At 37.1% G+C, this 20,902-nt stretch overlaps 1 protein-coding gene across 10 annotated transcripts in view; it reads right to left on the bottom strand.

Annotated features, from left to right (window-relative positions):
• Positions 1-20,902, bottom strand: part of LOC134535487 (E3 ubiquitin-protein ligase UBR5) — a 172,261-nt gene that overhangs the window by 34,761 nt on the left and 116,598 nt on the right. For all 10 annotated transcript variants that reach the window (XM_063374610.1, XM_063374614.1, XM_063374615.1 and 7 more), the window contains 2 exons: positions 3,223-3,443; positions 1,543-1,870 (listed from right to left, as the gene is read on the bottom strand). In XM_063374610.1, coding sequence (XP_063230680.1) covers positions 1,543-1,870; positions 3,223-3,443 — 549 coding nt within the window. The remainder of the gene's footprint in view (positions 1-1,542; positions 1,871-3,222; positions 3,444-20,902) is intronic.

Below are 20,902 nucleotides of genomic sequence, written 5' to 3'. Positions count from 1 at the left end.
TAATTTTATTTAAACTTTCATCGAGGGAAATAGCAAAAAAATTTGCATTTTTTACTTCATCTACAAGTTTACTTTGAAAATAAGGTCCAAGACCATAAGTAATAACATAGGACAATTTGTCCTTTTGCATCATGAAATTTTTTGCAATCAAACTATCGGGGAACATGTACGGAAACAGTTCAGAACTTGATCCTGAGCCACGTGAAGACCCATGAGTAACTACTTTATTTAAAGCCCAAACAATTTCTGCCTTTGCTACGTCATCCTTCAAAATGAAATTGCCTAGGCCTATGCCAGAAGTACCTGCACATTCAGTTCTTTTAGTATCACTATTAGTTGTTCCGCTAGAACAGTCATTCTGTGTTTCAGTGTTCATTGGTGAAGTGCCTGTTGCCAACACAGATGGAGCATCATTTTTCTTAGAAAATTGCAGTAATGTTTGCTTACCTTTAGAGATTTCCAGGAGTTTCTGAACATGTTTTTTCCCTTTTTCATGAACTTTAACACAGTATACACCACCATGGGAAATACCAAAGTCGCTTCTACAAATAGTGCAATAAGCTTTGTATTGTGACTTTTCTACAGGCCTAAGCCAAGACGTCCAATTTCCTTCTATTGCGCAAGGCATTTTGAACCACTGATCTTGGAAACTGCACTTTCCAGGCATTTCTTTTATATTTCACACATATAAATACATAAACACGTGAAGACGTGTCAATCAGAATTTCCAGAACTTAAGTAAATAATTAACTGTAACTTTTTGTTACAACAAACTCTTTCATGTTCCTAAATAGCACATGATACATAAAAGTCAAGAAATATTTTGCACCAATTACAGAAAACACCTTTTGGCCGATCTATATTTAGTACCACGTGCTAAAACGTTGCAGTGGCGATTAATTAGAAAAGCACACATCGATTTACTGGTAAATAACGCACGGAACGTTTTTACTATAAACTCAGTTAACTGGCACACAAACGAAAACGTTTTCTTTCCGGTTTTATATTCACAAGAATTACAACTACATGACGTTATAATTTATAAAATCCACGCCACTTTACACAACACAAGTCGGCAGCCATTACAAATCTACGTACAAATCCAAACATCCGTGTTTCGAAAACAAAGAAAACAGCAAACAGGAAAGCACTATCGATTAGAAGATATCAACGTCTTCTTCCGCGAGACTATCGATGCGCATATGTCGATTTCTACACCCGCAAACTATCGATTTGTATCGAAACGTTACGTACGACGGGTAAATAAACATTAATCCGTGACTTCCACAACAATTGCGCCACTTTTTCGGTACTTCCGTGACCAGCGCTTCATTTTAGTTACTTTTTGGTGACTTCCGTGACTTCCGTGACCTGTAGACACCCTGACAATGCACATACTGTATGTTGTAAAAGCGATTGGAAAACCATTAGGAAACATGCAGCACGTTCTCATTAACTATCAGGTTTGAAGAAGAAAAAGAAAAGAAAAAAAGTTAGCTAGCTACAACTAATAGTAGCTCGGCCAGGGTTGGAGGCGGGCACCTGAGGGCGGCACGGTGATGGGCTGCTTGGGCATGCCGAACAGCTCCTCGCGCCGGGCGTTGGGCTGCAGGAGGTGCGGCTGGTCGGCCAGCGGCAGGGCCTCCGACATGGGCGTGTCGAAGGGGTCCGGCGGGGGGCAGCCCAGGCACAGGGTGGACTCGGAGCGCTGCAGGAACGAGTTCTTGCGCCCCTTGCCCACGCTGGCCGCGCCGGAGGGGCCCAGCGGCCCGGGCACCGCGCCCCCCGCCTCCTGCTCCTCCACCGCCTCCGTCTCCATGGCCACCGTGGGGGCCAGCTCCTCGTCCCCTTCCTCGTTGTCGTTCTCGTCCTGCCGCACCCACACACGCGTCACTCTACCACCATCGTCGCCGTCGCTGTAAAGTGACACTGAGCATCCCACTGCCAACTCATTAGAGGCCTTTTGAATAAATGATCAACACTTCTTTTGTTTAAGGTTTTTGATTGGCCGAGTATCATTCAGATAAACTGTGGCCAAATCATCAAGGGAAACGTTTTTGGATTCTAGACTATCACGAAATGAATCCGCAAATTTATCAGGTCTATCCATATACAAGCTACTAACGGTCTAACTGTGGTAGTTGCCCGAGTTGGTAAGACAACTCCGTTACACGAGGGGGTTGTAAGGCGCTGTTGAAAAACTAGGAAGTAAAAAAAAAAAAAAAAAAAAACACACTTTAATCTGTTTGCTATTACTAGCTAAATACTACTAGAAATTCAGTTATTTGGCTAATTTTGTTTGCTTACTGTCATTCGAGTCCAGGGTATTTTTTTTTTAATTGTAAAAATTTGGTTTGAACATAGTATAGAAGTATGTATGTGTATTTTTCTCGCTGTGTATGTCTGTATCTCTCTCTCTCTATGTACACCCACATCAATTTATCACTCTATATCTCTATATCTCTGTATCTTTTTTCCATCTCCCTATCTAACATTTTATATCTCTGCTTGCGTATTTGAGTGTGAGAGTGCATGAATGACCACAGTCTGAAAGTAAATTTTTTAACTGAGTATTATGTCTACTTTACATCTGCTAGCACAGACCGGTTAATTGTATTCATCTTTGTTGAGGCATCAGGGAAAATGACTGTTTTTTTGTTCTTTTAATTTGATTTTAAACATAATTTTGCACAAAGGGGTATTACTATTACAACCTGCTTGAGATTAGTTGTTACAGTGTAGTTACTGAAGTTTTTTAAAAGCTTTTTGTGCTATAACAATACTTTGTCTAAATGTGTGAATTTAACTTTCTTAAATATAATAAACAGATAATGTATTAGGACTATATATATATATATCAGTGAAGGTTTGCATTAAACAATGTGCCGCTGCATGCGGAACAACATAACCAGTGGGGGGGGGTGTTTAGTTAGTTATAGTTTACACAAAAAATGTAATTTTAAAAATCACGCAAAAAAATTGGGATTGCTAACATTAGGTAAAATACAACTGATTTGGGTTAACAACCGGCAAAGAAGTAATATCAAATAAAAAAACACACACAGACAAACCGACACAGAGACAGAAAGACACACACACACAGGTTCTCCTTGGTATCCCAGCAACAAAAATATTCACACAGACAGAAACACAGACAGAAAGACACACACAGACACAGAGACAGAAAGACACACAGACAGAGGCACAGGCACAGAGACAGACCTGGTCGTTCCAGGAGTCGAGGTTGAGGCCGTCCCGGAGGGCGTCGGCGTCGGGGCTCTCGGTGCCGGAGCGCATGTAGTAGATGAGCGCGTCGAACACGTAGGCGATGTGCTTGAGGGCCGACACGTCCAGCACGGGCAGGCTGTCCAGGTGCTCCCCGTTGTGCGCGCGCATCAGCGACAGGCAGTACGACAGGAAGTCCCGTCTGGCCGAGTGCAGGTCTGCACCCACCACACTCAATCCTCTCAAACACATTTTGTTTCGTATAAACTAGTCTATAAATGATGTTAGGAGGTAATTTAACTTTGAGTTGTTGGTGACACTGACTGTGGAAGAATACAGTTACCAGGTGCCATTTTTTGTCTGTTCGGTTCGTGTTTTTAGAGTGTTCGTTATGTGCGGAACTTTGGAGTAACTTCAATGGTTGGTTGAAGATTACCGGGAACAATGGGTGTGCCGTGCACACGATACGTGTTGTGGGATGTAGGACTGGTGCGGTGACGTGTGTATGGACAATTCCGTGGACTTATATCAGTCGCAATTACTTGCGTGGTCCTCCGGTGGAAGCATGGATTCAACTTTCAACCTATGAGAACAAGGGAGCGGTACTGTTCGATGGTAAACACCTTTCCTTATGGCTAGAGGTTAGTTTTTCTCCGGAGCAGTGACATTTTTCACAAAATCCACAACAAAAAGCGACGTTATTTAATTTTTGTGTGCACTTCTATTTAATGGAATTTAATTTTTAAAAAAATTAAACGATAACAAAAAAAATTCTAATTCATAATTGTTTTTTCTTACAACTTTTAAAAATTAAAGGTGCATAAAAATTCAAACTGTACAGCGTTGTATTTAGTCATCAAAAGTCAGCACAGCGAACACTGTAACATTGCTTACTTTGTTCTACTTCCTGTCTGTGACGATAAGTTGTTGTGACTATGGAACATTATTTACTAAAGGTCTAAAAACAGTAGACAGGGCTGCTAGATTAAATGGATTGTACTTATCTATGTCCTTTCCTGTCACGAATAACTCTTCCACATCTTTAAGCGCTTCATAAACCTTGAAAAGTTTGGTGTTCTTAAAAAATGATGGAGTTTGGGAATAGTTTAAATTAGTGAAATAACACATCTTGTCTTGTGTTGAAAAACATATTTTAAGTACTGGTTCAGAAGGGTCACTGTCCAACATTATTACCACTAAAGTAGTTTTGCCTGGCAGCCACATGTTTGTCACTTTTTACGTGATTTGCAACAAAATTTTGATTAGATTTCTTTCAGACATAACTCAGCATATCCAGTATTTACATAATAGTGTAACGTCCTTGGACGCATAAACACAGTAATTTTTAAACTTGTCAGTTTTTTGACTGGCACTAAACATATTTTTTGGTAAATTTATGCAGAAACAATTAACAATTAAGACGAGAAATTTTGCTAACATTGTTATTTACATGGCCTATGTTAAAACCACAAGCAGGTCGTAAAAAAAATAGTTTGGTGGCTGCAGTATAAATGAAGTCTTTCTGAAAGCAAACATATAAACAATAATAAAGAGTGCAGGGAAGGACGTGGATGGCATGTCTTCAGAGCAGCAACAAAGAGAGGAGAGGAAGAGAGATGGATGTTTGCACTCCCCCTCCCATGTTTCAAGGGAATTCCTAAGTGTTATCTCAGTCATCTGTCATCCCAGACATCATTTCAAAGGCAGTAAAACAACTTCAGCTTAAGAGGCCGTGTCAGTAAATGTTTATTTCCAATATTCTGCTCTAGAAGTTCTCTCTTTTAACAGTGAGATTTAGTGGCTTTTTCAACCGAAGGAACTGTAGCCGCAGCGCGTGATAAAGCTACTATACCCTTATCACAGGATTAGTGGGAAGGTTGACAGCTCGAGTTTACTCGACGAAAAATGTATCTGGTTCCTCGACAATCTAAGAGGATGACAATCTGACCGGCGCGGCGGCTCACTAGGAAATTGCGGATGCAGGGATTCAGAATCAAGAAACCTCACTTTAACAAATGTAGTATGAGTCGTATCTAAAACTAAAACTTTTAATACTTTAAACTTATCGGAATACAATTAATCTTCAAACATGTGGTAATTATTCTTTATCTGGATGTAATAGTCCGTGAAAAATAATGTTAGTTGACATTAAAAAGTATACGAAATTCATCATGTAACGTTTTAAAAGGATAATAACATAAATGCATATGCTTAGATATTGCATATGCATCACACACAATCTAAATACAATCTCACTTAAGTCAGACTACCTAATTTTTTACAATGCACCATCATACAGTTTAACAGAGGTAGGTGAACCTCTTATCGACGTTGTTTCAAAGAATTTAAATTTACAAATATTACTATTTATCTTAATACGATATGTAGCCTACCTTTATGAATACGAACATACAAAAAAAATATTGAATTTATCACATTACACAAGACTAAAACACTAACAAAACTTAATTTTATACATTGCTGTAGCATATTAGAAGACGAAATAACTCACAAGACTAACATTAAGAGGGCTGCATTACAAATTTACTTTACAGAGAAGAAAATATCCTTTCAGGATATTTCATTACCTCATTGATTACATAATACTGCCGTTGATGTGATCGTAGATATAAAGTATTTAAAAAATATATTCCATTATGTTTATGTAAATATTTTGAAAACGTTATTGCTTAAAGATGCTCATTATTTAAATAATAACGAATCTTTTACTTTTATGTACTGAACAAACAAAATACTTATAAGTTAATAAGAATAAGCTTAGTTGAGTAACATCTTCAATTTGTATTGAATTCAATGTACATATCGAAAATCATGTACAATGAATGCAACAGATTGAATTCAATAAATATTTGATCTTGTGAAACGGCCATAATATTGATGTAGATTAGGGACCGGAAAAATTCGCGGTTTCGACGGCCTTCAGGATAGACTGCACATTCCCCTGTACACTCGGGCAAATAACGGCAGTTCATTTGCTGCTGACTTGTTAGTCGTCTCAGCTTGTTTGTCTGTGATTCGATCCTTCTTTGGTTGGTGTTTTATAATTGGTTGAGATTCGTCCAGATGAACAGTAAGCCAATAGCAAAATCATCTAAAAGGTATATGTATTTGACTTCTAGCCTATCGCCGAATTTTTCCGGTCTCTATTAATTATAGATGCTCACATGCATCGTGAGAGTCCGTATAAAGCCTATTACAATTCTATAAGTATACATTAAAATGCTTTTAAAATATACATGTGTAATATAATTAAAACTTGTTTAAGTAAGATCATCACAAAAAAAATGAAAATCCTTCAACAGTAAGTGATGTTTTATAAGATTTTAACAAAACACATCTTACAATAAGAGAATACTAATCATACCACATAATTCAACACAAAATATACATTCCAGTAGGCGCTACGTAAAAACAACTTCTATTTTTATGCTGATTACTCTGCATTGTTTTATATATATATCATTATTTCTAACTTTTAATATTCTCTACACATTAACTGAAATTACTTATTTACAGAGTCTTAGCTAATGTTGGTCTGTACCACATACAGTTCGTACGATATCTCTACGCAAAACACATACAGTTCATTATTAGTAATATCAATTATATTTCATGAACATAATGAAATTAGTATAGGCCCTAGGTTGTTCACTGTTAATTGAGTACTTCTGAAGTATTTTCATTGTGAGTTAACATACATACCAAATGCCATTCTTCCAGTAAAGTTACAAAGAAGACAACAAGATAATATAAATATGTATGTAGTACCATATTTTAAACCCCTATTAAATGAATAATAACTCAATCTCTATTCTGTACTATTAAGTAATAAATTTTATTAATGTTATTTATAACTTAAATAAAATGACAACTAACAAATTAGTAAAAAATATAATTACGTGCGATATAGTGTGACATTTGTACTTGGACAGCAAACGAATATAATAAAATGTCTATGACAATGTTAACTTTACTCATTATTATGGAAAGAAACAAAATGGGCAGATAAGCATATTCTACGCTGACATTTAAAAATGCTCAATTCAAAATGAACATTCCAAGAAAATTTATTTTATATTGTCGCGGGTTGAAATTTTGCAGGGTTGTTGAAATCAAATTTAGGGACTTTACTGACGGGACTCTGGGCTGGCTGCTCTGTTCACTCGTCAGCGCAAGTGGCGTGACCATGTAATTGGGGCACGGGGCCGGCGCGGCGCGCTGCGGGCTTGCAGAATTTTGTTTGTTTGTTTGGCCGCGCGCTGGCGCAGCCACGGGCCGCAGTTACTGGGGCGCGCTGTCGTAACAAGCCGCGCGGTGTGGCCTGCACATTGGGGTAGAGGGGGGGTAGTCTTCCCAGATGTTCTAGTTAGTTGTTTAGTAAATTTGACTTCAATAACGAGCTTTTGTTATGGTAGGCGCGGCAGGGCGCGCGAATTTAAGCGCAAGTGAGTGGTGACTCGGGGCTCACTCAGGCGGAGGCTATGCGTCTCACCTGTGGTCACGAGTTGTTAGTTCGTTCGTGATGTAGGAATTCAAGCTTTCGGGCGGAAGCTATGGTCGACGCCAGAGGCCACGAGTCGTTTAATTTAAGTTAGGTCATAATGTAGTCGTCAAGCTTTCGGGCGGAGGCTATGGCCCTCGTCAGGGGTCACGCGTCATAGTTTTTAAAATGTAATGTTCGTTCGGGATTTCAAGGGCAGGAGAGGCCCCTACGTTATTTTTTTAAAGTAATCGATCAAGAAAGGCTTTTCGGAAAATGTGAGTATGGACTTATCTTTGTTTTAATTTTAAGTATTAATTATGATTTGAGGTATTCGGAAGGACTAGGGAAGTGTTTAGTGAAGTTCTCTCATTCTCTCTCTTGTAAGGTCGTTCAATCGTTAAGGAAGTAAAGAGATTATTGTTTTAAATTGTAATCCCGCTATTTAAATGTTCTTTAAAATGATGTTGAGTATTTGACTTTAAGAATAAAATAATTTTAATTAAGTATTATGTTATTTTGCAAAATCTCCTTAGTTCAGCTCTCACCAGACATCCTGTACGGGATGACGAACCTATGATCCTAGGTACAGTAAAGTATTTTATGAAGTTAAGACTAGTTGATGCCAAGCGAGTTGTTTCTATGTAAAGAGCTACGATTCTCGCCCCCCCCCTCTGAAGGTGGATCGTGACAGAAATGGCGGTGGCACCGGCTAGGTGCATGTGACAGAAATGGTGGAGTTCGCCGGATAGGTTCTATTTCTGGAGAGAGAGAGAGGTAGATTTTTATGTTTATTATTAAGTTAGTTTCAGCTTCTGATAGCAGGTTATTAAGAGTTTACTTGAGGAGAGGATTACGGAATTTAATCTAAGTGGAGGAAGTCTTTGAGATTTTTTTTTGACGTAACATATGTTTATTTGAGTATACTTGTAAGGATAAAGTTTATAGTGATAAGTTGTTTTAAGTCGTTGAGTTTATCAGGGATTTTTACGTGAGGAGAATACGTTATAATTTAAATGATTAATAGAGATAATGCAAGTGGTTTAATTTAATTGAAATTAATTTTAAGATTGTAGGTTAAGAGAGTTAAAATTTAAAATAAAGTTTTTTTCGTAAATAGGAATTATTTTCAAGTGAAGTTTGTTTTGCTGTCGTGCGCGTAGGAGACGAGACGTACGAATTAAATCAGTCGAGGGAAGGATAAACGTTAGAAAGGAATTAAAGAGAAAACGAGAGTTTATGTAAAAGAGAGTTATAGAATTTATAGTGATGTTTTGTTTTAATTAGAAAAATGTTGAGAGTTGTTTCAGAACGACACGTCAGTGGACGTGGCAGAGTGAACACGTGACGGGGAGGTGCTGAGACCTAGCGGAGAACGGAGGAACCGCAAACGAGGGTTGGCGCACCTGATGGAATTCGGTGACGTCACGGGCTCATACGGAGACGTGGACAGGCCGTGACCTTGTTTTGATCAGCTGTACGGTAACTTAGCGATAAGAAAATAGACTATTGGTTAAATAAATTTAAATTTAAGTGTGTTTTAGGAGAAGAGGAACTTTCAGTATGTAAGTAATTTAATTTAAGAAGTGTATGATGTATAGGCTAGAAGTGTTTCGTTGTAAGTTGTTTATGTTTTTGTTAGTTAAATTCTACCTCGGTTTTAAAAATATTTTTTTGGGATTTGTAAACATTATTAAGGAGGTACACTATAAAATCGATAAGCATTGAGAAAAGTGGGAAGGATAGTTTTTGTGTGTAGAGGGAATTTACTCCAAAAGAACAGAGAGACAAAATTAATGTTTTCATTAGGGCGAGGGACCCTAAGGTGAGGTGTTGTGGCCCTGGGAAGAAAGGGAATTGTAGCGCAGACCATAGGAGATGGGCTGACTACGGAATTAAGGGTCAGGAGAATCCTGAGAGTTGTGAGTAGTTTGGGGCAGGAGTTCCCCATGGTAGTACCGAAGTGGCTATCCTGTATGGGATAGGGTACCATTTCAATGAAGTTTGTTGGTGGGGTTAGAGCCCCCTGTGTAGTGGGCCTATAGCAGATAGGCACTACAGTGAAATTTTTGGTTATTTTGTGAGGTAAATTCCCTGGAGGTTAAGTAAGATTGGATTCAGTTAGGAAGGAGGGAAATGAGAAACATTGCTGTAGAGAGTTAGTGTACTTGCCTAATGTGAAATTGAATTTTACTAAATTAATTTAGGAGAAAGTTTTGTTCGGTAAATAAATAATAATGGAAGGGAATTAATTAATTTTTTTTGAGTAAGGTGTTTTAAGTAATGAAATAAAATAATGTGAAGAAGTTTGAATAATTGGGGAGGAATTTCTTTAAGAGTTTAGATAATTGTTTTTGAATTTATTGAGATATTCAGCCAGTGGAGTTTGAGTGTGAGAGATACAGTGAGATTTTAAGGAAATCGGTTGTTTATTAATTAGGACAAATGAGATTTTTTGATTAAGAGTCAGTAAGCATAGTTAAAATTTACGACATGATATTTGTTGACAGTTTACAGTTATTAAGGAGAAAACAGAGTAATCTATTTATTTTTATTTTAAGGGTTTGAAGATAAGATTATGAATTTTTTTTTTGAAAGTTTCTTGGGCATGTTTGAATAATTTTTATTTGGATTTTAAGAAATTACAGAGAAAATTTAATTGATTTACATTAGTTTGGAAGTATGGAGGTTTAGTGTTCGATTAGCCCTAACTTGATGGTCGGATCCCAAAAGAATGCCGTAAAACCGATAGCCAATTGAGAGGAATGCGGTAGGCGCTTGTGTAGAGAGGGGTTGTGGGAAAACTCCTTGGGACTGATGGCAGATCAGGGGCCCTAAATAGTGTGTGATGCTGTAAAACCAGTGCAGAGAAAGCCTGGTATGCTTAAATTTTTGGGCACAGGTTATGTAAACCTGGGGTTCCATGGGATTTAGTCATGTTAGCTGCTGTGAGACATTAAGATTTCCAGGCTCCATAGTAAATTCAATGTAAATTTTTGTTTTCTTAAAATAATAAATTTGTTTTTAATTTATTTGAGATATTTGATTTGGAACAGTGAATACAGACCCCGAGGAATAAGAGTTGTCATGCTGTGAGAGGAGAAGGTGGTAGGCCTAAAAGGGTACAGGCACCACAGAGGTTATGTGCATTGCATAATTTAAATATAAGGAAACTTGAGAATTTGAAATTTTGTTGTTGGTTTGTACACCCATAAGAAGAGTATAGGCAGAATTTTTATTGTTATGAGATGTCTAATTTAATTGAAAAGAAGAAAGTTTAAAGATGCAAGGTAACATTATTATTGTAATAATTGAAAGAGATTAAGAGGTAGAGAGAAATAGGCAGTTTTTGTTTGTAAGTACTAAAGTTTACAAATAGAAATTTAGTAACTAAGAATGAATAATAAGTTAAGTCTAGTGTAAAAGTTTTTTTTAAGTTTGTTAAGTTAAGAGTCACAAGTAAATTTTTTTTTAGAGAGAATGTCTTTGATAGGAAGTATTAGAAACTTATGGGAATTTTAGGGTAACATAAATAATGTAGGTAATGAATAATAAATAGATGGTAGGTCTTAAGTTAGGATTAACATTTGAAGCAGAATTTAATTAAGAAGGAAAATAAATAGGCCTAATGAAAAGAACAAAAAAGGATTTTATGGTAAAGCATTTTTTTTAAGTAATAAACAATGAATAATAATGTTGTTTCAGGGTAATGTGTACTAATAATACAATTTTTTTTTTAGGACCAAAGAACAGGAATTATGTAATTTAAATTAACATGTATTTTTGAAACTGTTACAGATTCCTTAAGATGAGCTGAGCAGCAGTCCAGTTTACAAGATGACAAGAGTTCGAGAGACAAGATACAAGATCACTGAAACAAGAGCCAAGACTGAAGATTCAAGAGAAGAGAAAGCTGGCAGCCATGGACTTACAAGTGGAGATTAATAAGGTTATGTAAAGTTTTATTTTTTTATGGAAGACAGTAACTGGAGTTTTTTTGTTATAAACATTATTTACAGAACTTTTTAGGTTATAGTAATGTAATGGAACTAGTGAGTTGTGGTAGCTGTCAAAAAGAACTAATACCTTAAGTTTAATTTTTAAAGTTAATTTTCTTAATTTACAGAGGGATTAGTAGTTTTTTTTTAAACCTTATTTAGGTTGGAATTTAAATACAATAGCTTATTATAAATGTGTACGAACAGTTCAAGTTCACAGTACTGATAGGTAGGTCAGATGATCTTATTGATTTTGATGATTTGTTGTTTTGAGTTGATTTTTAAGTGTTGTGAATTAGACAATGAAATAGTTCTGAAAACTTAAATTATTTCAAGCTAAGAAATAGTAAAGTTAATTGTAACTCAAAGGACACCAGAATTTAATTTTTTTTTGAATTAGTAATGTTTGAAAATTTTATACTTTACAAGAAAGGTTATAAACAAACAGATCGGATGGAACAAGGATGCAGTAAATCACAATTTCATTTAGAATTATTGATTAGCTTTTGAGGTTATGAAGTAAAAGTAATTATAGTTTAAAAGTTTGAATAAAAAAAAATGTTTTTTTTTATTTGTTTGAAATAGAAAGTTTAAAAGTTAATTAGTCATGATCTAGGTGGGTGATGGGGTGGGAATTGGCCACTCTTTTTCCCTATAACCTCCCTAACATGGCCTTCTATTACAACTAACAGAAATAAAGAAGAAGAAAAATGAAGAATTATTAGTTAGAATGTTTCTTTCATGAAGATACCTGATGAACTTTTACTGTTTGGAAGAATAGAAGCAAGGTTAGTCAGATATTTTTACTCAGAAGAAGAAGAAGATAAAGCAGTTTTATGACTCGACAAGCCAGAGATTGGTGTTTCCCCTCTGCGCTTCTATTGACTACGTTGTTTACTCTCATGGGATAGCTGGTTCGGCACCATGGAGAGAGATTGGTGGGCATTGTGGTTGCCCCCAGAAGAAAAGAAGAGTAGAAGAGGTTATGGGTGGGTCATGTGAACTGACCTTCAACCCAGTTACTTCGTGGGGACTATTTGCTGTATAGAGAAGATCAAGACTCAAGAGTTAGGGAAAATCATTGGAGGTCATGTTTCCCTTCCTTAAGTTTTTCCTATCAAATTATTTGCCTGATTAGATTATGCTAAGGGTGGGATACTTTATGTTAGCAGTTGAATTAATTAATTTTATTTTTTTGTGTGTTTGCATCCTTGCCCATCGATTGCAGTTTAGTAGTTAGTTTTGTATTTGTCAGGCGTGATGGTAATGCCTGTTGATGATGTTTCAGAATTGTAATCTGTTCGTGATGAGGATGGCACAACTCCGAAGCAGATGTGGGGAGAAGTTGTGAGCTGCCCTGGAAGCCAGTCCAGTAGCTGTTGGAGTTGAGTGGTGTTTGCTGATGGCCAGCCCAGGGAGCTACTCTTCTCGACAACACTGACTTCGAGGAGTTGCACCAACCTTCACGAGATAAGAGTTTAATTAATTGAAACACTGTAAGGACACTTAATTTTTTTTGAAGAACGAAAGAAGTATGGTAATAAACGGAAACCGAAAAAAAAAAAATAATAATAATTATCAAGAATTTGCACATTGTTTAACGAATACTGAGAAACTAAGAACAGTAATTTAATTTGTAAAGAGAGCTTCACTAACAGAACAATTTTTTTTAGAATTGAGAACTCGAGCCTCTGAAGGTTCCTGTGAGAACAAACCAGATAAAAGTTTTACATTTAATTTTATGAATACTTGTTGTTTTAAAATAAATCTTATGCAGAATCTAGATGTATGTTCAGACAGCAAGGAACTAAGAAAATTATTATTTTTGTGAAATGAGGAATTTATAGTTATGGTTTAATGGAAAAAGACAATTTGTAATTTTGAGGTAGCTCGATGGGGCTCGAGCTCTGTGAGGGGAGGGTTATGTCGCGGGTTGAAATTTTGCAGGGTTGTTGAAATCAAATTTAGGGACTTTACTGACGGGACTCTGGGCTGGCTGCTCTGTTCACTCGTCAGCGCAAGTGGCGTGACCATGTAATTGGGGCACGGGGCCGGCGCGGCGCGCTGCGGGCTTGCAGAATTTTGTTTGTTTGTTTGGCCGCGCGCTGGCGCAGCCACGGGCCGCAGTTACTGGGGCGCGCTGTCGTAACAAGCCGCGCGGTGTGGCCTGCACATTGGGGTAGAGGGGGGGTAGTCTTCCCAGATGTTCTAGTTAGTTGTTTAGTAAATTTGACTTCAATAACGAGCTTTTGTTATGGTAGGCGCGGCAGGGCGCGCGAATTTAAGCGCAAGTGAGTGGTGACTCGGGGCTCACTCAGGCGGAGGCTATGCGTCTCACCTGTGGTCACGAGTTGTTAGTTCGTTCGTGATGTAGGAATTCAAGCTTTCGGGCGGAAGCTATGGTCGACGCCAGAGGCCACGAGTCGTTTAATTTAAGTTAGGTCATAATGTAGTCGTCAAGCTTTCGGGCGGAGGCTATGGCCCTCGTCAGGGGTCACGCGTCATAGTTTTTAAAATGTAATGTTCGTTCGGGATTTCAAGGGCAGGAGAGGCCCCTACGTTATTTTTTTAAAGTAATCGATCAAGAAAGGCTTTTCGGAAAATGTGAGTATGGACTTATCTTTGTTTTAATTTTAAGTATTAATTATGATTTGAGGTATTCGGAAGGACTAGGGAAGTGTTTAGTGAAGTTCTCTCATTCTCTCTCTTGTAAGGTCGTTCAATCGTTAAGGAAGTAAAGAGATTATTGTTTTAAATTGTAATCCCGCTATTTAAATGTTCTTTAAAATGATGTTGAGTATTTGACTTTAAGAATAAAATAATTTTAATTAAGTATTATGTTATTTTGCAAAATCTCCTTAGTTCAGCTCTCACCAGACATCCTGTACGGGATGACGAACCTATGATCCTAGGTACAGTAAAGTATTTTATGAAGTTAAGACTAGTTGATGCCAAGCGAGTTGTTTCTATGTAAAGAGCTACGATTCTCGCCCCCCCCCTCTGAAGGTGGATCGTGACAGAAATGGCGGTGGCACCGGCTAGGTGCACGTGACAATATCACCACAAAAAATCAAACTGCGGCGTCATTTTCCCGATGACAAACAAAAAAGTTGTATGGTCGCGAATAATACATTCGTATGGCGTCACATCAGCGGAATATTCCCTTGGCATAAATGTGCGAAGTCTGTGGCACTTATGGAGAAGTAAACCTTCGCTCAAACACAAAAACAAATGAACGAACAGCTTTTTTTTTGATAAGATGTGCAATCGGAGACCCCTGGGGTGGTTGAAGAGTGTCAGGTTGGTCGCCAGACCAGATAGTAAAAGCTCAGGGGCTGAGGATAGAAAAGGCATATCTCCAAATTATTAAGTATAAATGTTGTCATGTAATATTTAAAGACTTGATTACACCCAGGTTTATAAACCCATCATGATCATGAAGACACTGATCGGAAGGTAATGTGCAATACATTTCAATGGCGTTTTCAGTTTTTGCTAAATAATTATAAATATAAGCAAAATTTCAATGTATCTGGACAAATCAAAATATTGATAATATTATTTTCATCACAGAAATAATATATGATATGATAACTAAATTTGAAAAAAAGCGGTTATGTTAAATGTATTGTATACTTTCAGTAGGCAAAATTTCCGGCCCCTACCTCTTATAGACTTTGAGAAAAACTGCCTTTTAAAATAACATTGATATAGATAGGAGCGCAAATTTGTGACACGGCCTCTTAACAGGCATAAGTAACGCAGAGTGTGTAGTGTTTCAACTAAGCTATTCCATCCCCTGAACTGGGATATGGCGATAGTGATAATTCTTGGTGCATTGGGGTGAACAGGTACGAAACAAGAGAACAGTAGGAAATGTAACAATTGTTCATTCATGTAGAAATTTGTGAGGAAAAAAAAAAGTAACAACTAGAGAATCAGATTTTTACTCCAAAACATCACAATTTGCATTATATTTCCAGTTTATTGCAACCACGGTTTTTCATTTCCCTATTTATTATTACTTTTTTCGGAAAACGCTAAAAATTATTTTTCAAACAGCACTGATTAAATATTGATTTCCTTAATTTTTGCTATTGGAATTAACGCTGTGAGGCTTATTCAAAACTTTACAATGCCGCAAGGGAACTCCACATAGTGCATTGGTTCCTTCAAGCTTTGGATTGGTTGACCTGCTATTGCTTAAAGAAACGAAAGATATCTTGCACGTTGATGGTGCTTTGTGATTTTGTTTTTCTGTAAGATGTTGCAATGATTGCTAAAGGTTTGCAATAGCGATTGTCTACGGCCACTGAAAAATCTTAAAAAAAATTATAAAATAACTCCAGATATCAAAACTCGGGCCTTGGGTAGAAGTATAAGCGGATGGAGGAAAAAAAATTTGTACTTGAGTGATGATGTTATTACAATAAAAACTTTATTACAAATTTGAGAAATTGTAGCTTGTTTCCTTAACAATTTTCAATATATTTAATTTTGGTTGTCTGTGACCAAGACGTTTATGACGCTTGACTGCTGTAAACAAAACAGCTGAAATCGGTAGTTCTTACATTCATGATTTTTTTCCCAACCCCCACAGTAAACGTGTTAATATTCATAGATAATCCAGACATAAAATATTTACCAACCAGTACATTTAGATACCGTATTTACCCATGTACCACCCGCACATTTTTTCTGAAAAACAACATTCAAAAGTCGGGGTGCGGGTCATACACGAAATTTGAGGTTTTGGACAACAATGAAGACTGAAAAAATTGGATTTATAGTACATTACCGAATGCTGGACGCATTTATTACAATGAAAATACAGCGAAACCCCTTATTTACGTTACCGTTATTTACTTTTTCCCGATATTTGCACCATTTTATTTCGGTCCCGTTTTAACCTCATATGATGCAATGCAATAAATTGCCGTTGTTTACAACGCGCGTATAAACTGTTTCCCGCAATTTACGCGGTTTATTCTGAGATTAACGCTTTCTAATTTAAATAATCGTAATACGACGTATTCTGATGTTTTTAAAAGTATTAAACTTTATCCGTAACGTGTCGGGAGTCGCTGTAATCCACCTATAAAACGTAAACAGCGCCAGTTGGCATCATTCGGTATAGAGCGCGCGCACGTAGTCGAAGATCGATAGCGATAGCTAGTGACACGGAAATTTCGCGAATCGCGATATCGCGAAATAACACAGCAATTTACCTTAATTCGCGACAAAACACCGAAATTGCACAGCATCGAGAAATAAAACTGATAATAATGAATTAGACCACCCATGCAAGACATCGCGAAAAACAAGTAAACACGACGTAGACGGCACATCGCCATTTTTCTAAGTTCCAACATGGCCGCTTTGTAGTAATGAAAGTAAATAATGATTTACAGTATTCCCGTCACGTAATCATGACAATTTGAAACGAAAGCAGTAATTGCAATCATAAAATAATTAAAAAGAGAAAAATGTACCTGAGCATCAACACAAAGTTAATAAAAAATACCGGCGATGTTTTCAACACAATATAGCTGCCATGATTTTCAACCCGCTGTATTTACACATTAATCTTGTAGAGAAATATAAAATTTTAATTCTTCCTTTCATGTTGAACAGTTAACAACCTCATGCTTTCAACTACGTTTGACTGGCTTGGCAACCTACTCGTTAGAGCTGTAGGTGTAGCAAACCGTATGTATTCGGTACTGACTGAGTAACGGGTGCGCCATCTAGTATCGAGTAACGAAACGTTACACACGGCTGGATTTCGTTACTCGCATTTTTCGTATGTTTTACGCATGCGCGCGCATATTCGATGAATTTACGTTACAAAGAACGATGTTTGTTAAAGTATAATATGGAAATTTGTCGTCCAAGTTTTTTACTGTTTATAAGAAAGTATTTTTTACAAATTAGAAATATGTATGTTTTTGTTCTTTATTATCGCGTATTTTCACGTGTTTTTTTGGTTTTTATCTTAAAAGAGATAATAAAACCGCTCTAATGAGATTTAATTGTTTCTTGGTTAACAAAAACTGTTAATTATCAAATATTGTTGATTGTTTATATTCTATTTATTATTATTTACGTGACGTCATACTGTACGCGTACGCAATACGACTCGATTCGTTGCTGCAACATAACATTGCATGTTATGCGGTATCAGAAGTAACGAGTAACGTAGTGACACGATAGTAACGAGTACTAATTGTTATAGTAACGAATACATACGGGTACACTTTTTTTCGTTACTTTTACACCTCTACCACTCGTAAACATGAACACATGGCACTACGCCGATTGATAAGCAAAATCAGTGACCTTTAACTGCCGTAACTACACTTCTCAGCAAATGCAATACGACCGCAGAGCAAGTGAATACGGCGTCAACGGGACAAAGAACAGCAGCAAGAAATATTAAAAGAATACTAAGTTGAGACATTTTGTGCCGAGGCAGCGTGCTAGGCGACACCGGGCCGTGCCGAGGCAGCGCGCTAGGCGACACCGGGCCGTGCCGAGGCAGCGCGCTAGGCGACACCGGGCCGTGCCGAGGCAGCGCGCTAGGCGGCACCGGGCCGTGCCGAGCTGTTTCAAGCCTACAATTTTTATTTGCCAATAGTGTTGACTTTAGAGTGCAGTATACGGGTATACGCCGTGCCACTATTATTTAGCCAAGCAAAACTTGTAGGTCATAAAACCATTCTCAAAAGTTAAAGTAAACATGAAAAACCAAAACAGCGAAATAAAACCGAAATTTGATTTTTTCAAAACGAAATTTAAGGAAAAATAAAACCATTTTTACGGGACTCTAGCGATAGCTCGCAAACTTCTTGCTACGCGCGCGCTCTGTTTACAACCGAGTTAACTATAACTGGCAACCCGCGCCATTTTATGCGTATCAATACAACTCACGTTTTTGCTATGGGTTTTTTTACGTTGAATAAAATGGTTTTATGGCATCACTCATTATTTTTAATTATTTGGCACTACGAGCTTTATTTTTATTTGCAGGATGTTGCAACGGACTGAACAGTTGACGAGTGTGGTTATTGCATACAAACATTTTAAAATTTATTTCACCATATTTACGTCTGTTGTTTAGCAAAATTGATCTACTATTTTGACAATGAATATTACTGGTTTTTTTTTCTTAATATTTCATGCATTTGTGTTAGTAAAATTCTGTGCTGCAGTTGTAAAGAGTTTACTTTGTTGTTAGAATGACAGACTCTTTTTCCCTATTTATGCAGGCACATGTAAATAGACATTACAGTGAAAAAAATTTTTTCCCAGAGTATGTTGAAAATTTGGGGTGCGGGTCATACATGGGGGCGGGTGGTACATGGGTAAATACGGTACATGTAATAATAATAAAAAAATTACTGAAAATATTTATACATTTTCTAATACACTAGAGTCCCGTTATAGCGAGGTGTCACGGTTCCGGGTTTGATCCTCGCTATAACCGAATTGGACAAATTTTGGCCACCAAAAAATAAAAATTAACCGAAAATAGCATAAAAATTGTATTTAAACCTGTATAATTGAAAAATAACTAGTTATATTAACGAAATCTTAATTTCTGTGAGCAGATGTGTGAATTCTCTTTAAAACGATACCCCATAAGTACGGATGCGATCACCCATTGCGTCAAAATAATCAGAATACCCTACCACGCCACGTAAGTATAGCATCTCAGCCCGTGGCCGATGCAGCATTGTCCTGCTATCTATCGTCGACGCGGGCTGTCTGCTGGCGGCCATGTTGGTTCGGGATGTTGCTAACAGGTGGTGCTAGTGTAGTGCGACGATTTAATTCCTTACAAAAATGCAGGAGTGCGGCTGCGGCAACGCACGTACGCCTCAAACATAATAGTCGCCGGAAAACTATACTTTTTTCATTTAAAGAAACCTGTCAACTTTTTTAGAAAATAAATTTGGGATTAAACTCAAACCATCACCACCCCTTTCCCGGACAGATACCCCAACAACTGACCGAAACAAAAGTTACAAGAAAACTGCCCTAGCGATTCGGAAATAAATACGGTAGTGCCTACTAGAGGTGTAAAAGTAACGAAAAAATCTGTACCCGTATGTATTCGTTACTATAACAATTAGTACTCGTTACTATCGTTACGTTACTCGTTACTTCTGATACCGCTTAACATGCTATGTATGTTATGTTGCAGCAACGAATCCAGTCATATTACGTACGCGTACAGTATGACGTCGCGTGAATAATAATAAATAGAATATAAACAATTAACAATATTTGATAATTAATAGTTTTTGTTAACCAAGAAACAATTAAATCTCATTAGAGCGGCTTTTTCATATTATCTCTTTTAAGATAACAACTAAAAAAAACCTGAAAATAGGCCATTATAAAAACAAAAACACACATATTTCTAATTTGTAAAAAATACTTTCTTACGTTGTTTCTGTTCCAATCCCAAACTTTGTCTACACAAGGCACAGATAACTAATAGAAGTTTGATAAAAGAAAGAAAGGACAGGATTCCATTTTTAAAGCCACGCACTTAGGTGGCGACTGCACGGCTGAAGAATGTGACAGGCGTCAACAGCAAGATGTCTAGTGGCGAGCGAGAGGGGTGGAGATAAAGCAGACAAATAACAAAAGCGCGCTTCAAGCGATCTTGCAGTAAATTCCTAAAAATACCTCGTTATAGCCGTGTTCTCGCTATTACCGTGCTCGCTATAACAAGATTCTACTGTACTTAAGAAGCAAAATTAAAGAATGCTGCAAAAAAATAACGAAGTTAACACCGGTGCAAATGATGCTAACTGTGCCCGGAGATGTCATCAAAAAAGAGCTTATGACAACAGCAGCTACTAAAGAAATACCATTCAGGTTGAAATTTTTTTACATCAAAATGTGCACTGATGGTGATAGACCTGATACATAAGAATCTTCCTACAGGTGTTTACCATTATTAAAAAATAAAATTCAAGAGGCATCAGAGACCTTAAGGGCCTACATTGTGTGGTTTTTATGGTTACTTAAGAGGTAAATCATAATTTTGAATAATTAGTTAGTCTAACTTTAACATTTAAAAGATCAATTTGAGGCTTTTCTTAACAAATTTTTGTGGGTAACGAACTCCCAATAGTAAAAGAGAAATTAAAAAAAAATAGTGCAA

This window comes from Bacillus rossius, chromosome 8 (genome assembly GCF_032445375.1).
Source record: "Bacillus rossius redtenbacheri isolate Brsri chromosome 8, Brsri_v3, whole genome shotgun sequence".
In the NCBI taxonomy this organism is placed as follows: Eukaryota; Metazoa; Arthropoda; class Insecta; order Phasmatodea; family Bacillidae; genus Bacillus; species Bacillus rossius.
Note: the sequence above shows the minus strand (reverse complement) of the source record. Positions and strands in the feature narration are given on the sequence as shown.